Genomic DNA, 25,411 nt, shown 5'->3' with positions numbered 1-25,411 from the left:
AGGCATTAAAGGCTGTATGAAACTAATGGAATAAAATGTCTCGGAAATGCTAGTACTTGTTGATGCTGTGGGATACAGGGTGAATCCTGTGGGGTGAGTGGCCAGGGCGCCTTTCTAGATTAATCTGTACTGATGTGAGGTGGAGTGAATTTCAGCAGGTCCCTTCACTCGTCCGGACTCCTGACTTCTCTTTGTTGAAATGAGGCATCTGAGTACGGGGGTCCTGAGGTTTTTGCTCACTTTGAGATTCTGTACTGGTGTTTTGTTTTGTTTTGTTTTGTTTTTCTGTTACTGAAGAATTACACGTAGTATGTTTAATTATCTGTAATACTTATTGAGCTCCCACTCTATCCTCTAGAGCAGGGGTGGGGAAGATAGTAATATTTTAGGTGTTGGAGGTCAGATGGTCTGTATTCAGCTCTGCCAGTGTCGTGCAAAGCAGCCCCAGATTATAGGTAAGCACCTCGGCGAGGCTGTGCTCCATAAAAATTTTTTTACAGACAAAAATGTCATGGACCTAATTTGGCCCAGAGGCCACCATTGACCAATCCCTGTTCCAGAGCCTAGACTCTGACAGTTATCCTGTATAAATATTCAAGTTATCCTTCTTTAATAGAGTCACCACATTCTTTGGGTGTAAACTCGTTCACCTGTAAAACAGCGAGAGGAACGGTGGAATATCGGTCATGACTGTGACTTAAGTATAATCAGCAAGCGGGCTATATCATCCAGGCAGTGTCTGGTGGGCCAGAGGGCTGGGGAGCAGCTACAGTAATGAAGGGAGGTTCAGGTAGCTTCTGGGACCGTGTTATGCCCTGGAATGTTCAACGTTACGGCCAGCCCGAGTTCATTGGAGTATCCATTGTAGAACGCAGGTACGTGTGAACTTGTGCCCCTCTCTTGAGTGGCTCCCAGCCTATTGTAGTTGTAAAAGAGCAGGCGGGGTCATTTTGAAGGGGTGGAGTCATGTTAGCAAAGGGGGGAGTGAGAATGAGTTTGGCAAAGAGCTGGTTGGGCGCAGTTGAGGCGTCTGTGTTGGGGACAAGCAGAAGAGAAGAGCAGGGAGGTCTGAGAGGGCCGGACGGCCAGGCAAGGCAGTTTGCTGTGGCCATGGAAACTGGCAGACAGAGGAAACCTTTGTGCAGGTGTGTCACCTGACTGCAGCGGGTCAAAGGTCCCCCCATCAATCACAGTGCTCCCACAGACTCTGCGGGGTGGCCCCAGGCCCACGGGCAGACACAGGCACTCTTATCTTATCAGCCGGGATATTCCAAGGTCTTAGAGATTATCTCTGCGAGTCAGTCTAGGGTCAAACTTTTCTTTGGAATGGGTGGGGTTTGAACCCCCCAGATCTGCTGAGTCTAGGGTTATGGAATAGTCTCTCGCTTGATGAATGGATTTCTGCTAGTGCTGCCTGGTCAGTTGGTTTGAACAGATAGTTGGTCGTTCCTAAATGTTCCAGAGCCTTCCCGCTGTCACGGATAGTCTGTGATGTACATGAAATTGCACGTCCTTCTATTGGAGGCTAGAATTCATGGCAGATAGTCTGCCTGCTACTCAGGATATTGTCACAAGAGGCAGCAGGGCCGTCCTCCCGGTGAACTTGGGGGGCAGGCGAAAACCACGCGTTACTGCCTGCAGTGGTGAGGTTGGGACCCCTGGTTCTGGAGACCCTCCCGTGTCTTAGGGTCTCTGCCAGGTGCTTCGTAGGAATTGGTCTATACATTCTTCTCCTCGCAAACTCTTGCGTTCACATGCTCCCTGTGTTAGTATAGTTTGTGAAGAAATGATGAGGCACCTGCTTTCGGCCCCACAGTGCCACCGATGAAAGCTCGGAGTTTGAGACGCGAAATGCAAGTCGGCCTCACTCTGAAGCCCGAGTCACTTGCATCAGCAGTTGGGTGACCCGAGGGCGGTTTTGTTGGAATCCGCCCAATCCGCCCCTGACTCAGTTGCAGACTTAATGACCTTCGGGTCTAAGAAGATCCTGCGTTAATTTGTTTTTCAATAATGTAATGGAACAGGCCTCTGTATCAGCACGGAAGCCCTGTTCTTAATTCCTTAGCCGCACGCTGTCCAGGAGAGGAGCCACCAGCCGTGTCTGGCTGCTGGGCACTCAGATGTGGCTAGTTCAGATGGAAAAGTGCATCAGTGTAAAAATGGACACTGGAGTTCAAAGGCATAGAACGTACACATGAAATCAAAATATCTCAACAGTTTTTATTTTGCTAACATGGAAATAATATCCTGGATATACTTTATTAAATAAACTATATTGTTGAAAATTAATTTTTCTTGCTTCTTGGCATTTTGCATTTTTTTCAATATTTCATTTATTTATTTGCGAGAGTGAGAGAGAGTGAGCATGCGCACGAATGGGGGGAGGGACAGAGGGAGAAGGAGAAGCAGACTCCCCGCTGAGCAGGGAGCCCGATGCAGGACTTGATCCCAAGACTCCGATATCATGACCTAAGCCAAAGGCATATGCTGACTGAGTCCCCGGATGCCCTGCTTCTTAGCATTTTTTAATGTAGCTACTGGAAAATTCCACATTGTGCGTGTGGGCCACGTTCTGTTCATTGGCTAGCCCTGCCGAGACCACTGACCATCACACTGTTCTGGTACCAGCTAGGTTTCTCGTCCTCAGTTTCACTCTGTTGTGTTATGTCTCACCTTTTCTGCTAAACTATGAATGTCTTCAAGGCAGAGATTGGTCTTCCATACCTCGGTATCCTCGCCAATCCTCAAGTGGGTCCTTCCAATAGCAGGGACTCAAGAATTAGTCACAGACTATGTACATGAATAATTGTGTCCATTCTAGATGCATATCACCCGAATGCTTAAACCTGGAGTTTCTGAAAGAGTCTGAGTCCATCTTGGAACACGTTCCAGCTCTGGTGATGGGCAGAATCAGTAGTCTGGCGAAGAGACTGTCTGGGGACGTAGAGAATGTCTTCGAGCCAGGAGACTTCCTTGCACAAATGGCTGTATTTGTGCCCTTTCGGACTTCTGGTCATCCCTGCTTACATAGCAAGCCCATGGCCACTCCTGGAGTAATCTCAGTGCCCGTTGACTAGAAACAGTTCATTTTTATATTTTTAGTCACATTAACATCATTTGTAATTTTCAAGTTATAAATCTGAAGGAAATTACTTTTTAATGTCCTCTGGCACAATATTAAGATTTTGCAATTAGATTTTATAGCCTCTAGTCATATGCTGTAGGTCACAAGGCAAAATTAAGACCCTTCTGTACCAGCAAAGTTTCCTGTCGGAAAGCCGCACAGAGTTGAGGGGCAGGGCAGCTCTGGGACACACTTCGCAGCCTGGAGGACAAAGCTGGTCACAGTCCAGGGGCTGGAAGGTCTGGCCTAGTTTACATTTGCATTTGCATAATCTTTTAAATTAAAAAAATTCTGTCTTGATGGATGGATGAATAGAAATTGCTTCTTGTGTGAGTTATCCAGCAATAAAAACCTGCTTCTTATCGGCTTGGTTCTGATCCGCAGCCCGCCAGGAATAATTGCTCCAGATGGTTTAATGAACTAGGAGGTTTCTGCGATCTTAGAAGTTATAAACAAAAGGGAATGCAACGCCAGCCTGCCAGGCAGATTTTTAAACCAGTTTATTGACAACATTCCAGGAACTTCTCTTTACATCTTGCCCCGTGTGTCTCCGGTAACCCTCGGACAAATCAGAATTTCTTGGGGTTCCCCACTGACAGTTGGATCCTGAGATCGAATGGCTTTTCCTGGTATGGCTGGAAAATCATGCAAACAAATGAAGATTGGGGGAAACAGTAGAAATCACGAATCCCACCCTTGATTCAGAAAGGGCGTCCATTTCAGTTGGTTATGAAGATGGTGGTTGGTTGTGATGAAATTTTGGCTCCTAAGATTTCTCTTAAAATACATACTCAGGGGGAAAATATATATATGAATGACATGTATCAGTTCTATGTTAACCTCCTGTAATCTAACTTGTAGAAACAATATATCTGAAAATCACAACAGGAATCTCTTGGAGGGGTGAAACATGCCTTTAGCCTGTTTCAGTCTGTCTGCTCCTGCCCTTACTGGAACAGTGTGTGCATTGTTGCTGCCTGTAATTTTAACAGATTCACGGCTATTACTTAATGCTTGCTTACATCGTAAGCCGATACTATACTGGGGATTCTGAGCTTACATTTGTGGCTTTCCAGTCGTGTTTGCGTGAAGCAGACCCAAATCAGGGAAAGTTGTGAGTAGAAAGTACATGATCACAGATTGCCTGATTCTTAAGAAAATCTACCAGCCACGCTGTCTGGGGCGGAGGAGTGAACTTTACAAGAACTCAGTTCCAGAGCATAGATATTTTGTGAAACTTACTTAGTGGAGTTTTCTGATGGTGAACCTGTGAAAAAAGGATTAAGGGTTAAAAGTGTCACTGCGATGGAAACATGAGCGCCCGCCCCCCGTTGAGTGGGTGCATGACTGGACATAGGATGAGAAGGAGCACTGTTAGCATTTTAAAATACTGTGTTTTATGGGTCATGTTTACAAATAAAACTGTAAATGAAAGATGCTTTATGCCTTCTTGGTGTACTGGATCCTTTCTACTTTTAATGGTATAAAAATGTTTTACCAAGAAAAAGAGTTTTACTTTCCCTAATTGATTATTATTGGATATTTTTGCTTTATTTTTAAAAAGTCACATCAGTTGAATATTTTGATCATTTCTTATAGCAAGCTTTTGTGATTTTTTTCCACCTAATTTAGTGTCATATATATATTTATATCTCTTACGTACATTTATGCAAATACATCTATATACCTGTGTATATAGATAAGTACATACACACAGATGTAGATACATCAATGAACATATTGATGCCTTTAGATATGAATATGTGTAACTGTGTGGATACATATCTGTATCCAGGGATAATCTACATAAATATACTTAATATACATATTTATAAACCTGTGTATGTATATATGTGCGAGTACACATACATGCATATACATATATACATACCATATATGTGGATGAATATATTGAGATCTAAATCAAGATCTGGGCATTTTGGTCCCTTAAAATACCATAATTTAGAAAGTTTTGTGTGCTCAGAGACCACACGATGGTATTCCCACTTGGATGGCTATTCTACTAGTGCCGTGATGGAGAAGATAGATTGGCGAGGAAATTATAGGGTTTGGGGTCTTCCACTGGACCTCATCGACATGTAACTTTGGGAAGTCATGCAACTTCTTTGCCCTTAGTTTTATAAACTATAAAGTCAGGGGGAAGGATTGCAGGATAGCCAATGTCGTGACCTACTGTACCTTCTTTGGTTCTGTGAAGTCCCAGATAGCAGGTACAGTGAAAGTAACTGAGGTCCTTGCATTTGGAGAAAGAAAATTAGCCTGGTATTTTTCAGTCTTTCTAGAAAGCTAAAGTGAGGCAATAGAGTATTGGCATATTTCTGCATTAGCTGATATAAGCAGGACCTGTCAGGGAAAGAAATGATGGAGATAAATTTTCCACTGTTGGGACCTTCTTCCTCTGGGTGCCTTATTGCCTTTGGGGCACCTGGTTTCTTTCTGCTTTTTTTCTGGGACCTTCCTTCTTCCAGCTTTGCCCTGCCTAATGGGCGGCTTGGGCTGGAACATTCCTGTCCCTGATCTGAAATTTACCACCTCTTCCGTTCTATCTAATTTTGCTCTCCTTTGGTGGGTGGCAACTACCGTTTCCGATAGGTTTAATCCATGCTGATATATTACTAGGTGCTAGGGATTAATGTACTTTATACATTCCTGGGAAAATTGATTTTTAATTTGGACCTTATGGAAATACTGCCTTAGTCTTATCCTGGATTTAAATTCCAGCTTAGCCACTTACCACTTACGTTGTGTTTGGCAAGATGTATAACTTGTCAGAAACTCAGGGTTTTTAATTTTGAAAATTTTTATTTCTTTAAGAAAGATTATAGCTGTAGCTTCACAGGATTATAAACATTAAATGAAATTAGACATTGCTAACATGTAAAAGTATTTCACATAGTTCCTGAAACTAAGTAACCACTGATAATACAGACAGTAACAAAAAAAAGGTGTTAATAAGAGTCAGTGGTTGTTCTGATAATATGTTTTTTTCACAAGCGTAAATGTTTGCAGACTGGCATGTTGCCTCCCTGGTGAAGTGTTTGCCTCGGTCTGCCACCGGACGAGCACGTGAAGTTTTAGAACTGAAATCTATTATAACACCTTAAAGAATTTCAGGCAGCACTCCTATAGCTGAAAACCTGGATATATGTTTTTTTTTTAAAGTTTTTAAAGATTTTTATTTATTTACTTGAGAGAGGGAGAGTGAGAGAGAGCTTGAGTGGGGTAGGTCAGCGGGAGAAGCAGACTCCCTGTGGAGCTGGGCACAGGGAAGGCAGTTGCTTAACCAACTGAGCCACCCCGGTGCCCAGGCCTGGAAATATCTTATTTTGGGGGTGAACCGTGGCATGGGGTGCTGGGATTGCTGTCTGAAGTGCGCTTGCCTGGCTCTGAGTGATTGGGGCTGGAGGGACATGCCTGGAAAAGCAGATGGGAAGGGAAAAAGGAAGGAAAGTACTAGCGGTCCAGTGGCAGTGCAGGAAACAGGCATTGGCTGGCGTGCTAGTCTTCTTTGTATGGCTTCTTAAAAACTCCACCCGTCTGTTTTCCAGTCATGTTTTAGCTCAGATTGCCTTGCTAGAATGGTTATGTAATGCACTGAAGCTGAAAATGATGCCTGTGGAAGGGAGATGCATGCCGCCTTTAAAGACGATCAGGTATCTTTGACAGAGGATGGTTTCTCTCACAATTCCGGGAGAGGTCAGGTGAGGAGAGCTTCTGGGATGTTCTGCGGAGAGTGCACTCTGTACCTCTCCTCCTGGCCCGAGCTGCCTCGCTGGCTGGAGTGGCCTTCTGGGGAAGGTGAGGACCCAGCCCTTGTGCTTTCAGGACAATGTCTTGTCCTCACACATCAGAGCTGAGTGGCCTAGACTGGTGAGACATCGGGCCATTCCACTCTGCTTATATCATCTCTTCCTTCTCCTTCTAGAATGTTCTTTGCTCTGATAAAGCAGATCAGTACGTGGTTATTGACATTTTCTCCTTCCTTCATTACACCAAGACCCTTGGAGCATAAAATCTAACTAGTAACAATGGGAATGCTCTTTCCTGTAGGTCTTCACTGACACATAGATCATTGTTATTCATAATCACAACACCGGAAACAATCAATGCATTATTTATTAAACGGAGTAGGTGGCTGTTTTTATTTAACAGTATACATCAGTGGGAATCGATTCACTTTCAAAATGAAGTGGATGTTGGTTTATCTTTCTTGTTACCTTCTGAATGCGTTGTATGATGTATTACTTGGGAAGCTACCTGTTAGGTTGTTCCGTATGGGTTTCAAGTCCCCCAAAGAAATTCCTCAGTCCTGCTTGCTGGACTCCTTCATTGGCTGACGTTTGGAGAGAAGAATGGAACAGGCTCCCCAGAGCCACTCCTGTTTGAGCTGGGAGGTTTCGCTGCTTCTTGGCCCCCCAGTCAGCATGGTCTCTGCCCCCCCAGTTCTTGGCCCCCCAGTCAGCATGGTCTCTGCACTCCGCAGAGCCGTCAGTCTGGTTTTCTGAGTGACTGCCAGGTTTGGGGACCGGTGCTGGTCTTCCCCTGTGATTCTTACTTATCAGGCTCTAAAAAGTTTTCTTGGCTTGCAACCATGACTACCTTCAATACCTTTACAGTGTTTGATTCTTTATTCAATAGTCATGCATATTCTTTAAAAAAAAAAAAAAATCTGTCTTCTGGGTTGGGGTGGGTGGGGGGTGACTGACCTGAATCTGTAAACTCAAGTCCTAGTTTGTATATACCATCATTTTGACCAAATTTATTAATACCAACATATGTTGCTAAAAGTTATTTCTTGAAATGGTAACTCTGGGTTCTTTTAAAAATCAGATCAGTATACTTTTCATTACAATATTTACAAGACAATCACAGGGGTGCTTATGTAGTGGTAGGAGAGGCACACGTGTTATCTTTGCAGCTAATTTTGCAATAAAAAGTCATTGCCAGAGGCCATGTTCAAAAAGCCGTATTTGTGTAATGAATGGATGAGCTAGAATGATTACTCTCAAATATTACAAATTATCTACAAAGTATTCAATTTGAAGCTACCAATTTTATATGACTACCTAACTTCCAAACAAGGTTGTATCGGCTGCCATATTTAAGTTCCATTTCATCAAATGGGTTTTTTTTTTTTTCTATACAGATCAGAAGAGAGAGATGAAGGAAAAACATAAACCCATTATTTGGGAGGAGTGAGCATGTATTAAGAAAGTTAATGTTACTGGAAATCGTCTCTCTCAATCTGCCACATGCTGTGTGCCGTCTCCCCTGCTCTCTTCTCTCCCCCTGACCTTTCTTTGGCGTCTCCTGAGCCTGTTTGTACCATCTGCCCTGTGTTCAGACTCTTTCCTCACTGGCCTTACTTGACACTGTATTCTTCTAGTTTTCTGTATTCATAATGGTTCATTTTTGCAATGCTTTCCAAAGCAGTGCTGGTAATTTCTTCATGCTACTATGGAAATCTGTTATTGTGGTGGCAAATTCTACAGATAGAACTTCTGACATTAAGCTTCTTGATCCCTTCTTGTGTTTCTGGAATAAACCCTATTCCATATGAAATGGTGTGTGTGTGTGTGTGTGTGTGTGTGATCTGCCAATACACGTCCTTCCTTAGCAATGTTTTCAGCTGTGTTCTTAAATGAGGTTAGCCAATGGTTCTCCTTTCTCATGATGTCTCTGTGCAGCCTTTCTAGCAAGATCATCAGGAACACAATCACCTCAGAACTGCGTTAGGAAGCTTTACCTCTTTGTGTATTCTCTGTAGTAAGCTGGATGAAGTTGGGATTACGTGTTCCTTGAGGGGTTGTTGAAACGTCCATATGAAGGTGAGCCTATGGCCTTCTTTGACAAAGTGTACCTGGGAGTTTACCACACATTTTGTCTTGGGCATTTAACACTGTCATAACAAGAGTGTAAGGAACATGTATTTTAAAAGGTGTTTTTTTGTTTTGTTTTGTTTTTAAATGAGGGAATATGTATATACTTCCAGACAGAGGGAAAGGGCCCAATAACACGGGAGATACTAAAGGAGAAAAGAGGTGATTTAGAGAAGGGACCAAAGAGGAGGGAAGAGGTGGGCTGAGCAGAGGGGGACGGCTGGTCTTGGCACAGAGGAGAGAACACCAGCCCCCGATCTTGCAAGGAAAGTAGGGGGGAGTGGTGTCAGGACAGTCACCTTCTCGGTGAGAAGTGGGTTGTGCAGCACCCTTCTCCCCAAGCCCTCATGGTGTTCAGTCCGACAGAGGGCGTGAGATACGCAGTTGAGATAATCAGACCTGGAGGGATGCACAGGAAAATCAAAAAAAGAAGAGAATGGGCAGATTATCCAACTCTGATGGAGTGTTAACCGTACAAATATACTGTTTTCATGGGGCAGGTTTTTGGAAACTTAAATAAGGCAAAGAGAACAATAGTGATCGAACGATAGGCTATTTGTTCATTTTTCCCTGTCTACGTGCCTCCTGTTATGATTCGAGGGCGTCTTGGGAAACAGTATGGAAGTTCTCATTGCTCAGTACAAGAACCAAAACTGGAAGGACGTCTCCTCCTCCTCGTCACCGTTGGCCACTCTCTTCCCATTTGTCTAATGGAAAGGAGAGATTGACGCACGAGAGGCAAGTTCACTGATGTCTTTCGCAGCCTTCTCTCCCCTGACGTGGCTCACTTGTCCCCTCCTCCAACACAGAGTCCAGTCTGTGACTGTCTGTTCACGCCTTCCGCAACCTCCTTGTTCCAACCACCTTAAGTCCAACATGCGTGTCTGGCTGTGGGAGTTGTGGGTTTGGGTGAACAGGAGCCGGGGACTCCAGGCCTGGCAGGGCTCCCTGGTCCTGCGTGTCCTGTCTGTGTGACGAAGGTCCTGTATTAAAACAGCTCTCCAGGTACCTGCAGGTTTTAGCCATGCTCCGCAAAGGCTCTGGGGCCATTCTGCCCACGTGACCTTCTCCGCTGTTGCACCTGACCTGTCTTCTCTCTCTCGGACCACCCTTCACCCCCTGATGCCCGTGACTCGTCATCATTATTTTCCTCTTCATTTAGTCTCGGGCAGTTTTTGTTCTCCTCCAGCTTTTCCATCAGCCTCCCCCATCCCCTGCCCCCCTCCGTTGTTGGTTATCAGGCCCATGGGGCCCCCCACCGCCTCCTCCTTCTGCATTCGTGAAGCCTCCACCTACGTCTCATGTGGGGTGACGCTTTCTAGCATCTAACCTTCCTTCCCCCATCCTTCCCTCCATCTGCCCATGCCCATTCCTAAGATTGCTGCTTTCGTGGGTTCAAGTCCTTGCCTGGGAACTTTCTAAGCCCCTTTGTCACGGTTGAAGCCGAATCGCAACGTGTGAGCCTGGGAGCGAGTGTGCTCCCGGTTCTGTTTCCACACGCCCGGCAGTGATCCGTCCCGGGGCTTTCTCGAGTTGCCGTTGCTCTTTTCCTTTCTCGCTTCTCTGGTTTCCCTCTCGCCCTCATTGTGCATCTGCCCCCGTCACCCGCCTGCCGGTTCTTGTGCTCCCGTGACCGCGTCTTCTGTGCTTGCTTCCCGCACGCGGGCCATGGTGCTGCGGGCTGTGGCACCCCAGTGAGCTTTCTGGGCATTGGAGCTTCGGTTCCAGCTTCAGAAGCAGAGAACTGGTGGCACCCAATGGGCAAGAAGGGGAGAAACACCGATTACGGGTGGCCCCTGGGCACCGTGCCACCCCTCGTTGCTCTGGGCTTCTGGAACGCATCTGCACTGTAAATATATGGGTAGATCCTTCCTTTCTTCTTATCTTCCCATCTGTGTGACAGTGCTTCCTCTAGCATTACAGATGCCTGTAGAGATCTTACATTCACGGACCCTGTGCTTAAAGAAGGTACTTGCACTCATTTGCTAACTGAATTATGATCTTCTGGAACACGCCATTGAGTAACAACTTTCCATAGCTCCAGGGCCTTGTTACGCACTTTACTATAATTAAGTGTTTTCTTTTAAATGATTTGGCTCTGAAATGAATAAATTTATATAAACTTCTAAAAAGAATCAAGACGCACATTAAAATTTCAAAGCCCAAGTACAGGTCTCCATAGAATTCAACCCTGGTTTCCTTTACGTGGAGTAGAACTTTCCGTTCATGACCTTTTTAACCGGTGGTAGAGAAATGCTCTACTTCTTATACAGAACCATTCCTGGAAAATAACCTGTCTCGATCATATCAGCAAAGGTGTTTGTGTGGAACATGTTATGGGACGTGGGCCTGTTTCCATTTAAAATCTGGTTTTGGCATCTGTTTCCATGGAAAGACATGATTTCTTTGCTCTACCAGTGGTTTTGTTGATGTGACATCTTTCGTGTGCCTCTTTAGTCAGTGTAATATCACTCAAAATAGTAAATCCAAGAAAAAAATGACAGTCAGGTAACACAGCTAATTGTCAGAAATAATGATAAGGCGAGCCACTACTGGCAGGTGACTTCCAGAGTATTTCTGTGGTGTCAGACATGTGCTAACACAAATTGCAGAAGCAGCTCATGAGGTCGCCTCCCGTCCCTCTCCAATGCTGTCATGTTACCATGAATGGACTGGGGGCTGGAGGCCGTGTCATAGGAGGTCACAGGCTTGTGAACAGCCTGCTCTGACAAGTGGCTATTTCCTGGTTCCCCTTAAGAGAAAAAAATGCCAAGAAGGTCTAGAAGGAACTGGATTTCTCATCTAGAAAGCACTATGTGTGTTCAACACGCCTCATAGAATAGAATCGAAACCCAAAGGACAGACAGAGGGTATCCACTCTGAAGGAGGGCGATGGGTGCTCCTGTGCTTATCCCGGCCCCCGAGGCTTTGTCCTTCTCCAGCCTTCAGCTCTTGCCAATAAGCACACGCAGGAAAAGGTCCTGTTTGCTCTCCGTAGTCCCTCGGTGAAGCCTGTGAATGCTGTGTGGTTCTCTGTCCGGCCCAGAGCCCAGAGGGAAATGCAATCTGCCTTGGAAATCTGACCTGAGCACGGATGCCTCCCTCGCTCATCCTTGGGTGTCCGCCCTGTAGGTTTCAACACGTCCTTGGTGTGGGTCCTGCGACGTTCTGCTGGAAACCTCCCGTGGCCCCCAAACGTCAGGGGACCTCCGGGTCCTCTCTGAAATGTCATGTTTGCTACCTGTTGTGCACTTTGTGTGGTCCCTCAAAGGAAAAAAAAAAATCATTCATTTTTATCTTTTCGTTTATTTATTTTTCCTATTTAGAAATTGGCCCCTGGTTACGGGAGTTCAGAGCGAAGAATGCTGTGGATTTCTCGCAGTTAACATTTGACCCAGGACAGAAAGAACTTGTTGTAGGAGCAAGGTGAGAGATCTTATGTTTCGCCCCTGCAGATAATTCTGGATTTTACTTGATGTCGCTGTCACTACATGTGAGCTTCTCTGCCATAGTTGACGAGTGCTAAGTCATACTTCTGAACATGGAATATGGTATAAGGTGGCCCGAAACATCGTTTCCTAATAACCGGTGATGCTTGCTCTTTTTAGCAAGTGTTCATGGGGGGTCCCAGGCACCAGAACCCGTTCTCATGAGAACGAATTCATTTTTTTCCATGAAAGCTGAGAGGTGGGTATTGTCAGCATCCCTGCTGTAGAGATGAGGACACGGAGGCAGGACATAGTCTGATGTCCAGCAGAAGCTGGGCTCAGGCTTCAGACCCAGGCATTTTGACTCCAGAAACCGTGTTCTCAACTTCTCAGTACATTCTTCAGTGAAATTCTGGAGTCAAGAGGTTTTGACGTCTGTTCCAGTACCCGCTATTATGTTCTCCATGACCTTGATTACGTCATTTACCAGTCAACTGAGAATTCAAGGAAATTGTTAGTGTTTACCCCTCTCAAGGTGCCCATGCTCTGGTGTCCAGGTCAGCACTTGACCTTCCATTTGTTGGTGAGGCTACTACACACAGAATTGATCTTGAGTTGTTTCCCTCCTATTTATCATCCCTTCTTTGGGGGAAAACAGGCATAACCCTTGCATTTAGATCACCTCTCCTGCCAGTGCATTTTGAGGATGATGTGTAAAAAAATACTTCATACCTGTCTCTAAGGAAAAATACTAATTTTAAAGAAGGAGGCCACTTGGCCTCTTCCGGCGTTCAGGGAGAACACGTCGGGCGCCGAGTGCTTATATCTCTTTTGGTCACATTTACGAGATCATAAAACATACGTTTCTTAGCAAGAGAGGATATGCAGTTTCCATATACAGCTGGGTGAAGCTAAGCATGGCTTATCCACTGGGCACTCTAGATAAACACTGAATGGTTTCTAGAGTCATCGCTTTGGCTCTCAGACCTCAAGGAGCCCTTGGGTATGCACCCAACCCTTGAAGGCATTGAGGTACCTGGACCAACGTTAAGTGAATGGACAGAAGTTGACTTAGTTCCTAGCACTGATCACGTCCTCTGAATCTCCTTTGGTATTTTTAAGTGAACAGGGAGTATAGATGGGTTGAGCTGAATTTGCATAATTTTATTTACTACAGCCCATGGGGAGTACACAGCGGGTGTCAGATGCTGACTTCCATCACATTTCATCACGGGGAGGCTGGACCCGATGTTTCAGGGCTTTTAGTTGGTCCTTTGGCCTCCAGATTTTGTCCTCCTGTGTGCTGGGGCCAACACCTTCTTTATAAAATGCCATGTACCTCCTCCCACCTTTGGTAGTTCCCTTTGGATAAATGCTGGCATTTCCCTGTTGCCCACCACACCCCCATGGTGCCATGTGGTGCCACACCCCTTACAAACTCAGCTCATTCCTCCAACGTCCAGGCCTGTGGACTTGCTTCTCTAGACCACCATTGTCACATGTTCTCTTTCTTGCCTCTGGGACTTTGTAACAAACTTCTTTGCTTCTCTGGAGCATTAGCTACTCTCTCCCCGAAGTTCTTTACTTGGTGATCTCGCTCAGAGTAAAGAGATCCGGCTCAGGAGTCCTCCACTGGGCCTGAGCTCCTCCTTCTGCTGCTCTGCTTGGTCCTGTTAACATGCCTGTCGTGTACCTTCCTTACCGCATTACTGCGTGATTTTTTGGCAGGTGTCACTCACAACGCCCCTCCCCCCATTATCAGATAGTGACTTGCTAGATGGTAGATGATGTGCCTGTCTTTTCTCCGCTTCTCTAGAAGGTAGCACAGTTTCCTCCTCACAGAAGCTCAGAGATATCTGTTGATTCAGCAAATGTACTTCAAGGATTTGATTTGTACAGGTGCCTGTCCCTTTGGGGGAAGATGCGCTTGGATTTTGTAACGGATATATTGCAAATTCCCACGTTTGGGCAAGGACACCAGGGAAGTGGAAGTCTCTACCCCAAAGCTAACCCCTAGGGAAAATGAGCTCTCACCCTTAGCCAATGGGGAAGGAGCCACCTGCCGAGGTAGAAGGTACAGATACGACCTGGGTTGGTAGAGCTGTGTCTTCTACGCTTCATTCAGCCCTGAAGGACATTGGAAAAGGTTTGCCTGTGAGCTTGAGTTGAAAGACTCCCCATGGGGCACCCGGGTGGCTCAGTGGGTTAAACCTCTGCCTTCGGCTCAGGTCATGGTCTCAGGGTCCTGGGATGGAGCCCCTGCATCGGGCTCTCTGCTCAGCGGGGAGCCTGCTTCTCCCTCTCTCTCTGCCTGCCTCTCTGCCTACTTGTGATCTCTGTCTGTCAAATAAATAAATAAAATATTAAAAAAAAAAAAAGAAAGACAGACTCCCCACTGTTGCTGAAAGACCGTGGTGCCCCACGTGTAGGACAGCGCCACGCATGTGCAAACACGCCACAGGTGTTTGGCTTTTGGCGAATGACATCGATTCTCTTAATGGATGTGGAAATCCACTGAGCAAATTGGCATTTGGAAGAGAGATCTCACGGTCCTGTCCTGGGGAGAAACAAGGGAGAGGAAGAGAGAGGTCGACTGAACCAGCTCAGCTGCGTGCCCTTGAGCCTGTTTCGAGTCTCATTTTCTCTGTATTTATTTCTACCCCTGTCAGCTGTTGGGAGGATCTAATAAAATAATCCATGAAAAGTGATTGTTGCCGTAGCGGGCACGCGGCAAGCCGGCGGCGGGAGGCAGCTCTGCGCAGAGTTCTGGGTTTTGGCGTCCATGTGCAGCAGTGGTCACTAGTGAGTGAGGAGAATGGGAATCTCACTCGGAAACTTGGTGGGATTAGGCTCAGAGGGTTTGAGAGGGAGTGTGAACCAGTTATAAAACTTTAAAAATAACCCAGCCCTCAGCTTCCTGTTGGGGAGGGCGTGACCTAGCAAAGAAGTTCACGCAGCAGGTGCATCTGAAGACATCTGGGAGGGTTTCAGTGTGAGCGGTGGGAAAGTGCGGTGATAGGCTTTCTGTTTGCTTATAGGTAGCACTCGGCATCGTAAAGCCATGTGTTGGCTGGTTTTACTTAATGCCGGTGGTATTTTATGTTCTTGGAATTGAATTCAGTTGAAGATTCTGTGCACTCTTCACAAAAAGAAGTTCATGGTGCTGCGAAGGGTGTTTTGTGCTGCTGTCTTTAAGCATTTGTGGTTAGACAGTGCCAGAAGGCATGTGCCTTTTGAATTCGTGGAACTTCTGGAAAGATCCCTAAGTTTACTACTTCCAAGGTGCACATTATCTTTTATATTATTTTAAAGGCATTGACATTCATATTTTGTTTCACCGAAGGGTTCTTTAAAAATTAAAATGACGTTTGTGTTTTCAATGGCGAGACAAAGGCATTTGCATTTTAGAAAATGTGGAAAATACAGTTAAAGCATTAGAAAAAAAACACAATTTCAATCACAGTTAACCTTTTCAATTATTTCCCTGTATTATTTGATTTCTTTTTGTTACATGATTTTGGGATGATATTTTATGAATGACTTATATATGTCTTTGTCAAAAAACCTACTAAAAACAGTTTCTATTTCATTTTATTTTACTTTTTTCATGATATTCATATATAGGAAGAAAAATTCCAAAGTGAAGAAATATGTTATGGTGTAGAGGTTTGATAGGGATACTATCAAAATATTGATACTAATACTGGTTCAGGACGTTGACATAAGTGCAAGTTTTGCTGCATATAGGACTGTAAAGCTGGATGTAAGAAGGTGATTCTAGTTTTGTTCTCCAATGAATCTGTCTGTCTTTAGTGTTCAGGTTCACTATAAGGATGACAAGTGATTCTGTGCTAAATTCAAATGTTATCCCAAGTGGCAACTAACTTAGTTTCACATAGAGCAGTGTTTTTTATTATAATCAAATAATAATCAGGGCATTTACAGATGAGCCATATTTTTATAAAGCATAAAGCCATATAGTAATAATGAAAAGAGCCTCTCATCAAAGAGAATTTGAGTTTCTTTCCATTCTTTTTATTGTTTGTTTCTTGGTCTTTTGGTTGATTTCTTTCTTTGTTTTTAAGATTTATTTATCTATTTAATTTATTTTTTTCCAAAGATTTTATTTATTTATTGTCAGAGAGAGAGAGAGACAGAGAGAGAGAGTACAAGCAGGAGGAGAGGTAGGCTCCCTGCTGAACAGGGAGCCTGATGGTGGGACTCGATCCCAGGACTCTGGGATCATTACCTGATCTGAACACAGACACCTAACCAACTGAGCCACCCAGGTGTCCCTGTTTATTTGTTTTAGAGAATGAGAGAGAGAGAGAGAGAGTGCGCATGCACATGCGAGTGAGCACGCACAGGGGGAGGGACAGAGAGGAAGGGAGAGAGAGAATCTCAAGTAGAGTCTGAGTTGAGCACAGAAACCAACTCGGGGCTCAATCTCACAACCCTGAGATCACACCTGAGCCAAAACCAAGAGGCAGGCACTTAACTGACTGTGTCACCTAGGCACCTGTCAGTTGATTTGTGATTATCTTACTTTGCTCTGACTTGCTTCGGGCAACACAGGTGTAAAAATTGTAGGACATCGTCTCACAACCTACGATATTTTAATAAGAACACTCACTCACCCATGAGCTTTCACACAAGGACCTGAGTCCAGGAGGCACAACGATCTGCAGGAGATTAAGGTGGTGGGATTGAAGCCCGCAGACTCAGTACTTGGGTCAGGTACCAATCATAATTGGTGATAAATAGAACAATTTATGACCTTAGAAATTTCAAATTTTAATTCTATTAAAATTTCATTCTATTAAAGGGGAACATTATGGAGCTATCAAGAGAAAGAACAAAGGGGGATGCGTGAGTCCCTGTGCACAGCTGACCTGACATGAGGACCAGCCCCGAGCTTTGTCCCTTGCCCAGGCCCTTCACTTGCCCAGACAGCCAATGAAATATGCCTAGGGGCAGGAAGATATTTTTGTTCATAGGTCTGTACAACAAATAGTATCAGCTTTGAGTCAGCATGTTATGACAAAAATCAGAAACGAAAACCTCAGTGCTTTCAAAACAGGGCTCCATCGTCCTTATAATCACAACAACCAGACTTGAAAAACTGTAGTGTTTTATTTTCAAGCATTGTTCTGCCCTTGGTTTGAATCTGCAAAGATGAAACTGAAAAAGAAAAGATTAACTTGTTTTTGCTATGCTGGTGTTGAATTTGATTTAAGTATTCAAAGCAACCCTTCCCATAAGATCCCATGGAATGAATGGGCGAGCATCTATTTAATTAGCCTAAGTTCCTCCTTTCAGAATGATTTTGCCACTGGATCAAAACAAGGAACTGGATTTTAGAAGGATTGGTCATTTTTTTTTAATTGACCAATGTAACTCAGTCTTTTAATTTTTTTTTTTTGGTGATGCTTATTTTTAATTGCTGTTTTTGTTTTAAAGTCAAACCTTAGAATTAATCTGTTGCAAGCAGTGTATGATTAAAAGGAAGGATATAGATTTTTTAAAATAAGATCAGCAATTCTGCTTCCAGTAGCCATGAGGTCTTTCTGTTTTCTAGAGGAGACATTTCAGTCAAGTTCACACAATTAAAGGTGACTCCTGTGGCGTGGAATGAAGTCAGCGTTTAGGAGTGAATCCAGAAAGCTGTGGACCCCCATAGTGCACAGAAATGCAGGGTGGTGATGATGTTTACCTTATATTTATATTAATTATGATTTAGGAAAAAACACCTGGTGATGAAAAAAAAAAAAGGATGGCCTTTTCATTCCTGCTCTTCACCTGGAATTCCCCCTTTCTTTAAAAAAAGGATTTATTGGGGCGCCTGGGTGGCTCAGTGGGTTAAGCCGCTGCCTTCGGCTCAGGTCATGATCTCAGGGTCCTGGGATCGAGTCCCGCATCGGGCTCTCTGCTCGGCGGAGAACCTGCTTCCTCCCCTCTCTCTCTCTCTCTCTCTGCCTGCCTCTCTGCCTACTTGTGATCTCTCTCTCTGTGAAATAAATAAATAAAAATCTTTAAAAAAAAAAAAAAGGATTTATTTATTTATTTATTTATTTATTTATTTATTTTTATTTGAGAGAGACAGAGAAGGGGGGTGGACAGCAGGAGGGGGAGAGAGAGACTCTAAAGCAGACTCTGTGCTGAGCAGGGAGCCTGATGTGGGGCTCAGTCCCAGGATCCTGAGATCATGACCTGAACAGAAATCAAGAGTCTGATGCTTAACCGACTGAGCCACCTCGGTGCCCCCTGGAAATTTGTTTTTTTCCCCCTTTAGTTTATTTCTTGAATATTTTCTCTTCTCCATCATTTTCCTTCTCAGTGTTGGCACTGGAGTGGTAGATTTGTGCTTCTCTTCGGATTCTCTTTTCTTGTTTTCCTCCTCCTTATACCTGTTAGTCTCATTTCTTCCTGGAAGCCTACTTGATGAATTAACCTGATCTGGCTTAAAAAGTCCCACTCCTTGTCTGCTGGTTTCGTTACGTTTTGTCGGATATTTGCCAGACATCAGGGTACCTAAGCATCAGCACTGTTCATTCAAGGTGAAGCTTCCTTGGTCCCTCGCTCCCAGCTTTGCTGACTCGGGATGGACGGGGTCCAGGAGTGCGAGCTTCTGAGAAACAGGTGGTCGGCAGACCCTCTTATGGGAAAGATTTCTGCACATTGTGTTCCTTTTGCTGTTGTAAAAAAAGGAGAGAGAGAGAGAGAGTAATCTCTGCACTTTCTTCCCTCCTGGAACTGGGGCGCAGATGAGTCTGGCAGCAAATTATTTATTTCGTTATAAAGTCCTTTTTTTTCCAGAATGCATGAATGAGCCAACAAAGCCGTGTCATGAAAGTTCATCTGCCGCTTTCCTTTGAGCATGTGTGTCTGCTAGTGTTTGGGTGTTGAGGGCTTTGCTCCCAGCCAGTCCCACAGAAGGTCCGTCAGAGTATATCAGTTCACTTAGTTACTTTTCCATGACTGTTCATTTATCAAATATTCATGGAACCTCCTTCATGCCAGGAAGGTTCTAAGGCTTGGGGAAACAAAGATGAAGGGTAGTCTCTACCTTTGAAGACTTCATAGCCTAGTGCAAACCTAGTGCAAGGTTGGCAAGCTGAGGCTCCAGAGTCGGCCTTCTGTCTTTGTAAAGTTTTATTGGCACGCCGTCACACCCATTCACTTGGGTATTTCCTGTGGCTGGTTTCGAGTTTTGTCTGCAGAGATGAGTAGTTGCAACTGAGGCCATCCATAAAGGCAAAGCATTTGCTGTCTGGCCCTTAAAGAAAACCTTTGTTGACTCTTGGCTGTTGGCTATGGCGGGAACACAGGCAATGAGAGTTTCTCAGGAAGGCCTGGGTCAAGGGCCCTGGAAACCCCAAGAACAAAGAAACATGATGGTCTTTTGGGTTGAAAAGGGTGCATCAAGAAGGTGCTCTTTCAGGTGGGCCTTGGAAATGCAGTAGGAGTCTGGCAGATGGAAGGGCCTTCTTGCCAGAAGGACTGTACCTTGGGGAACATCAGAGATCCTGATGAGGTTGAGAAGAACTCAGCTTGACTGGACCAGTTGGTGACAGAGTGGACGTTGTTCCCGGGGAGGCAAGAGCTCTAGGAGGTGTCAGATTACGGAGGAGCTTGGACTTAAACCTCCAGACCAGTGATTCTAATTTTGGCAGTCATGAGAGGCCTTATAAGAATGCAGATACCCAAGCCCCTCTTCAGACCATTGCGGTTAGACGTTCTGGAAGTGATGTTGGAATCTTTGGCTTAATTAAGTTTCTGAGGATCTCCTGGCCTGGCAGATTTGAGAACCTCTGGTAAAGGCATTAGGAGTTAAGGAGATTTCTAAGCCTATGTATTTACATGCTCAGACTTGCATTAGGAAGATACTTCTACCATATTGTGTGCAGAGTGTTCTAGAGTTTGAGGTTGGGGCTGTGGATGAGATGACAGAAAGAACTTATACTCAGGCAGTGATGGTGGAAATGAGAGAGAGTCAGATTTGAGACCTACTTCAGAGCTGGGTTTGATAGTGATTGATGGCGACTGGAACGGGATGGCAGAAGGCAAGTTTGGAAGATGAGATTTGGAGCGAGGTTTGGGAGTGTGGCTTATTGTGATAGCATTAGCTAGCCCTGTGCATGTGGGGAATTAACTGCAATTCTTTGATTATTTGAAAATACATGAAAAAACATTTCCAGCTTTTGCTAACTCTGAAGATAACCCAGGAAAAGAATTATATAAGGAAATCTCTTGAGGAGTGAACATTCCTAAAAAGTAGAGGTTAAGGGAATCGTCAGATGGTTCAGTTGGTATTTTTTCCAATGAAATATGATCTCTATTAACTGAAAAATGGGGAGGAATGAATCAGATACCCAGTGGACCCACAAAAGCAGAAGTTGTAAGTTCAGTTTGGGGCAATAAGTCATCATCTGTAATCCTTAAAGCACGGAGGGATTTACAAGTCATATTTAGAGCATAATAAAATTTAAATTATCAGTGTGATTATTAACAATATTGATTCATAACTTTGACCCTAAGTATGCTTATGGGAAAAGGTTTTTCTGATTTTATGTCTCTGCAGTTTGCTAACAGTATTGGTCGCAATTGTTGCTCATCTCTCGGAATCCGTCTTTGTTCCTTCATTTTGCTTGCTAGTAACGAGAAGCTCTCCATCTACTTCTGTGCCTTTTAATCTTGGTGTTTAAATACACAAGAGTGCCGTTAAAATGATTTGTTCTTGGTTTTGATGTATTCTTTGTAACATCCTAATAACCAAGACTTTTAAAGGGTTTGAAATAACCTTTGGGGCATAAAGAATGAAAACATCCAATACAATTTTGGGGGCATGTCATGACAATGTGTCATGACAACAGTAATAAAATCAGAATTATTTAAAAATTTTCATAGCCTACTGTTTTTGAGGAGGGTAGGAACAATTTTGACCGAGGAGGTAGCTCATGCCAGGAACTTGTTATTCCTTAACTGGGATCTAAATGTGATCCAGCTCAATAGTTAAAGAAATGAATTAAGTCCCCCCCCAAATCTATGGGAAAAGCCCATATATATATATATATTTGTTGTTGTTGTTGTTAAAGATTTTATTTATTTATTTGACAGAGACCACAAGTAGTCAGAGAGGCAAGCAGAGAGCGGGGAAGCAGGCTCCCCGCTGAGCAGAGATTCCCAATGCGGGGCTCGATCCCAGGACCCTGAGACCATGACCTGAGCCAAAGGCAGAGGTTTAACCCTCTGAGCCACCCAGGCGCCCTGAAAGAGATATTTTTGGAATGGTTATAATGCCAGGGAAAATAAAGGCTCCTGGAACTGGTCTGGCGTCATCCAGCGTAATGAACTCTCTGGAACAACGTTATAGGTAGGGTGGTGAGCCGCCTGAGTTGGTTACAGGATGAGATGAAATCTTCAGCTTCTTCAAGGTTATTGAGATGATTGCTGTATTATTTAGGTAATAAAATAATTTTTATAAAAGACATTTGGTTTTGCTTAAAAGGAGATAGTTATTTTCCTGAGCTTATAAATCATGAACTTACATTTTAATATTCAAGCCTATCAGTGCAGTTGAAAGTTTGGGTGTCTTGGACAACGTCATGATTTCAAGCTCTGTGCAGTCATGTGCTGACGGCAGGGCTTATGGAATCCCGCCATGAAGAGGAGTCAGGGAGGACGAGGCTGGTGGGGGTGTACGAGAGGCCGGCCTCCCAGCTGACGTCTGCTCTCAGATTTCCCCAAATGGTGATGATTTCTCTGCGGTATGTGTATGACTTCAGATGGTTTCACGATCGACCATGGTCTAAGCATCTATTGAGTGGAAAGAAAAGTGAAAAGTCGTTGTCATCACTGTTTAAAACATATTTGATAGGTTTACCTGCTGTTTTGTCTCTGTCTTCTCTTCATACAAAGTGCATATCCGTCTTAATTACTCAGTCTCCTGCTCCTTGGGTATGAGCAATCCTTGAACTTACATGTTCAATAAGAACCTGGAGTTTTCTTCTTTGATTTTATAGCTATATTCATCAGAGACCAATTGAGTTATTCTAAGAGAATGTCATTTTAAAACACCCGTGTCTTTCATAATTAATGGAGGTCAGAGTTAAGTTTTATAGTGTCTCTAGATAAAATCAGTCATTTAGTTAATATGCTCATGATGGCTCAACCTTTTCTTTAATGCTGGCTGAATTTTATTACGTTACATGAAGACGCAAATGAACTTCGTCTATTAAGGCCGCACTGCTCCCTCCGAGAATTTATTGTTGTGCTTAGTGATTTGTCGCTAATAGGCCACTGGGGGACAGGATGGGACGCAGGAATGAGTTATGCAATCCTGCAATCGATAAGAAATAAACTCCAGTGGGGGGGGGAAGCGCACTCAGATGTCTAGTGGGGAAACTGTCAGTTTGTGTCTGCCAAATTTAATGGCTTTGTGATTTGAATTATTCAGTCTGTTGGATCTTTGTATCCCTCATATATTATGACTCCAAAATGTAATACAGTTATTGTATTTGAATGCACAATGTCAAATTTTATTCCAAGACATGTGAAAAAAAGGAGATCCATACCAAGGGAAGAAACACTCCTACTTTTATTTACTGTTGTCGTAAAACTGAACCCTTACCGTGTGGTTAACTCTTGCTTTGTACTGTAATGAAGAGGGGCGAATGGAAAGGCAGAATAGTTCCCCTTAAACTGTACAACTAATACTTCTAAAACCTCTAATCTCTTAACTTCTTGCACCACTGCCTTTGTCCCTCAAGAACAGCAATATTCCTTATTACTACCTATTTACATCTCAGGGTGTTAGGAAGATGAATGAGACCACTTAAATGCTTTGGGTTGCTCAAAGCATTGCCCTACAAGAGAAACTGATCCTATAGGAAACATTTGGTTAGTATTCCCTGTTGGCGAAGAGCCAGAACCATTACTCCATCCCGTTGGAAAGGTTGGTAGCCTTTCTTGTAAACCTCACATACATTGTTTTCCCTCCCCCGTGAGCTCACAATTACAAGATAAAGTAGTTGGCCCTTCTCTAATGCCCTGGAGAACAGCCACTTCCAGGGACCATAGATCTCACTTTAGTGTGTGAGTGGCCCAACATCTGGGAATAGCCATTTTTTATTCCCTTTAGAAGATTTTCTTTCTTTTTGTAATCTTCAACTTCGTAGGTCATTGACCTCAGCTGTGATGGATCAAGCCGCCTTGGGGGATTTCGGGTCCCTCACATTGCTCGCTGGGTTGGAATGTTTCCAATGGCAAAAATGGACTCGGAGTTGTTCTAGGAACCAAGTAGTTTGAGGAAAGGCGTTTGTTTGTGCGTCGTGGGATCTGCGCTGTGTTTTGTCAGGTTCTTAAGTTCCAGGGAGGTGATGAGGGAATTCCACAAATGTTTTGTTTCTATTTCATTTTTTTTAAAATATCTTTTAAGTCACTGGAAATCATGATAGATAAAGTGAATAGTGAAAGACTCCATATTATTTATTTCTACTATTGAGAGGTCCAAGGGGCATTGCCAGCTTGGATTTTGTGTAGACTATAGTCATAAATTAAACGAATTTTTGAAAGCTCTTACCAACTCTTGGTGTCCCAAATCAAACAAGAAATAGCAGCAAAAATGTAACCAAGTGACACAAAGATCAACCTTCAATAGATGTTGAGGCAGTGTAAAGTTAGAGGTAACCTGTTTTGAGTAATTTTAGTCTCAAAAATTTTGTTAGCTTAATCCATTGACTATAATTAATAAATATTATGTGTAAATACTTGCTGAATGAGTTTTTGTTAATAAATAATTATCCTTCCAGAGCACCTGGGTGGCTCAGTCGGTTAAACCGCCAACTATTCCGGCTCAGGTCACAATCTAAGGGTAGTGAGATCTAGCCCTGTTTGGGGCTCTGTGCTGAGTGTGGAGCCTGCTTAAGATGCTCTCTGTCCCCCTCCCTCTGCCCCCCTACCCACCTCTCCCTCTCTGAAAAAAGAAGAAAGCAAGAAAAAAAAAATTATCCTTCCTCTCTTACATGCTGAAATTTCATTTAAAATTATTTTGAAATTTGGTACTGAGCTCCAGAAAACAAAAACACTCAATGTATTCCTCAGAATTTATTGAAATATGTCAGGATAACTGTCTTTCATCCGTTGGTCACATATTCATGCGACTCTCTTGCCCATTTGCTATCTAAGAAGGGTCATGGTCTTGTAGGAATTTGTGTGACTTGAAGACACTGAGAAATGGTATAGCATAGCTCTCTCAGGCCATAAATGAAGAAACGTGGGCATTCTTAAAGTACGGGCAGGCGGTTTCAGGAAGAATTTGTGGAAAATAAGGAGAGAGAAAGGAGGCCCCATTTAATCAGCCAGACCAGTAGGATTAACATGTTCGCTTAATGGGGAGACATATGTCACAGTCAGATCTCAGTCCCAGGGGTGAGAATCAATTACCTAGAATCAAAACCTTGCCGTTAAGCAGTGTTGAGACTTGGATCATCTGAAAACGGTATGCAAATGCACCTGTGAATTGAAACGAAGACAAATGATTGTGCGGTAACGACTGTTACTGTGTGGTTGTGTGTGGCTGTGGCTACGAGGGTGGGTGCTGGTGAAATTAGAAAGAGGTCATGGGAGGACTGGCTTTTGACGCTGAGTGGCATGATGGGCCGAGGGACAGTAGAGCGTGAGAGGTCTTCATACTCATGCTGAGATTTTATCTGATCCTAATAATCTTCAATAAATCCCATAGTACCTCTTAATTTGCAGACTTTTCCTCATTGGCAGATTGACGGTATATACCTTCTAATGACGACTCGGCTTTGGAGTTCTTGAATTCTCTGCCTTTTTTTGTTTTGTTTTTAGATTAAAAGAAAAACAACAACAAAAAGCTGAGGATAGTTTAAAAATAATGACCGGTTTGCGTCCTGTAGCCCAGAAAATACCAAAGGGGACGTCCCAGTCTTTGT

General features: G+C 43.8%; 1 protein-coding gene across 11 annotated transcripts in view; it reads left to right on the top strand.

Moving 5' to 3' along the window:
• The window catches only part of SEMA5A (semaphorin 5A), a 469,481-nt gene that overhangs the window by 190,821 nt on the left and 253,249 nt on the right, over nucleotides 1-25,411 (top strand). For all 11 annotated transcript variants that reach the window (XR_007127428.1, XM_047729868.1, XM_047729867.1 and 8 more), the window contains one exon: nucleotides 12,351-12,450. Coding sequence is in view for 10 of the 11 variants with exons in the window: in XM_047729868.1 (XP_047585824.1) it covers nucleotides 12,351-12,450 (100 nt within the window). In the remaining variant the exon portion in view is untranslated. The remainder of the gene's footprint in view (nucleotides 1-12,350; nucleotides 12,451-25,411) is intronic.

The sequence above is a fragment of the Lutra lutra genome, chromosome 5 (assembly GCF_902655055.1).
Source record: "Lutra lutra chromosome 5, mLutLut1.2, whole genome shotgun sequence".
Lineage (NCBI taxonomy): Eukaryota > Metazoa > Chordata > Mammalia > Carnivora > Mustelidae > Lutra > Lutra lutra.
Note: the sequence above shows the minus strand (reverse complement) of the source record. Positions and strands in the feature narration are given on the sequence as shown.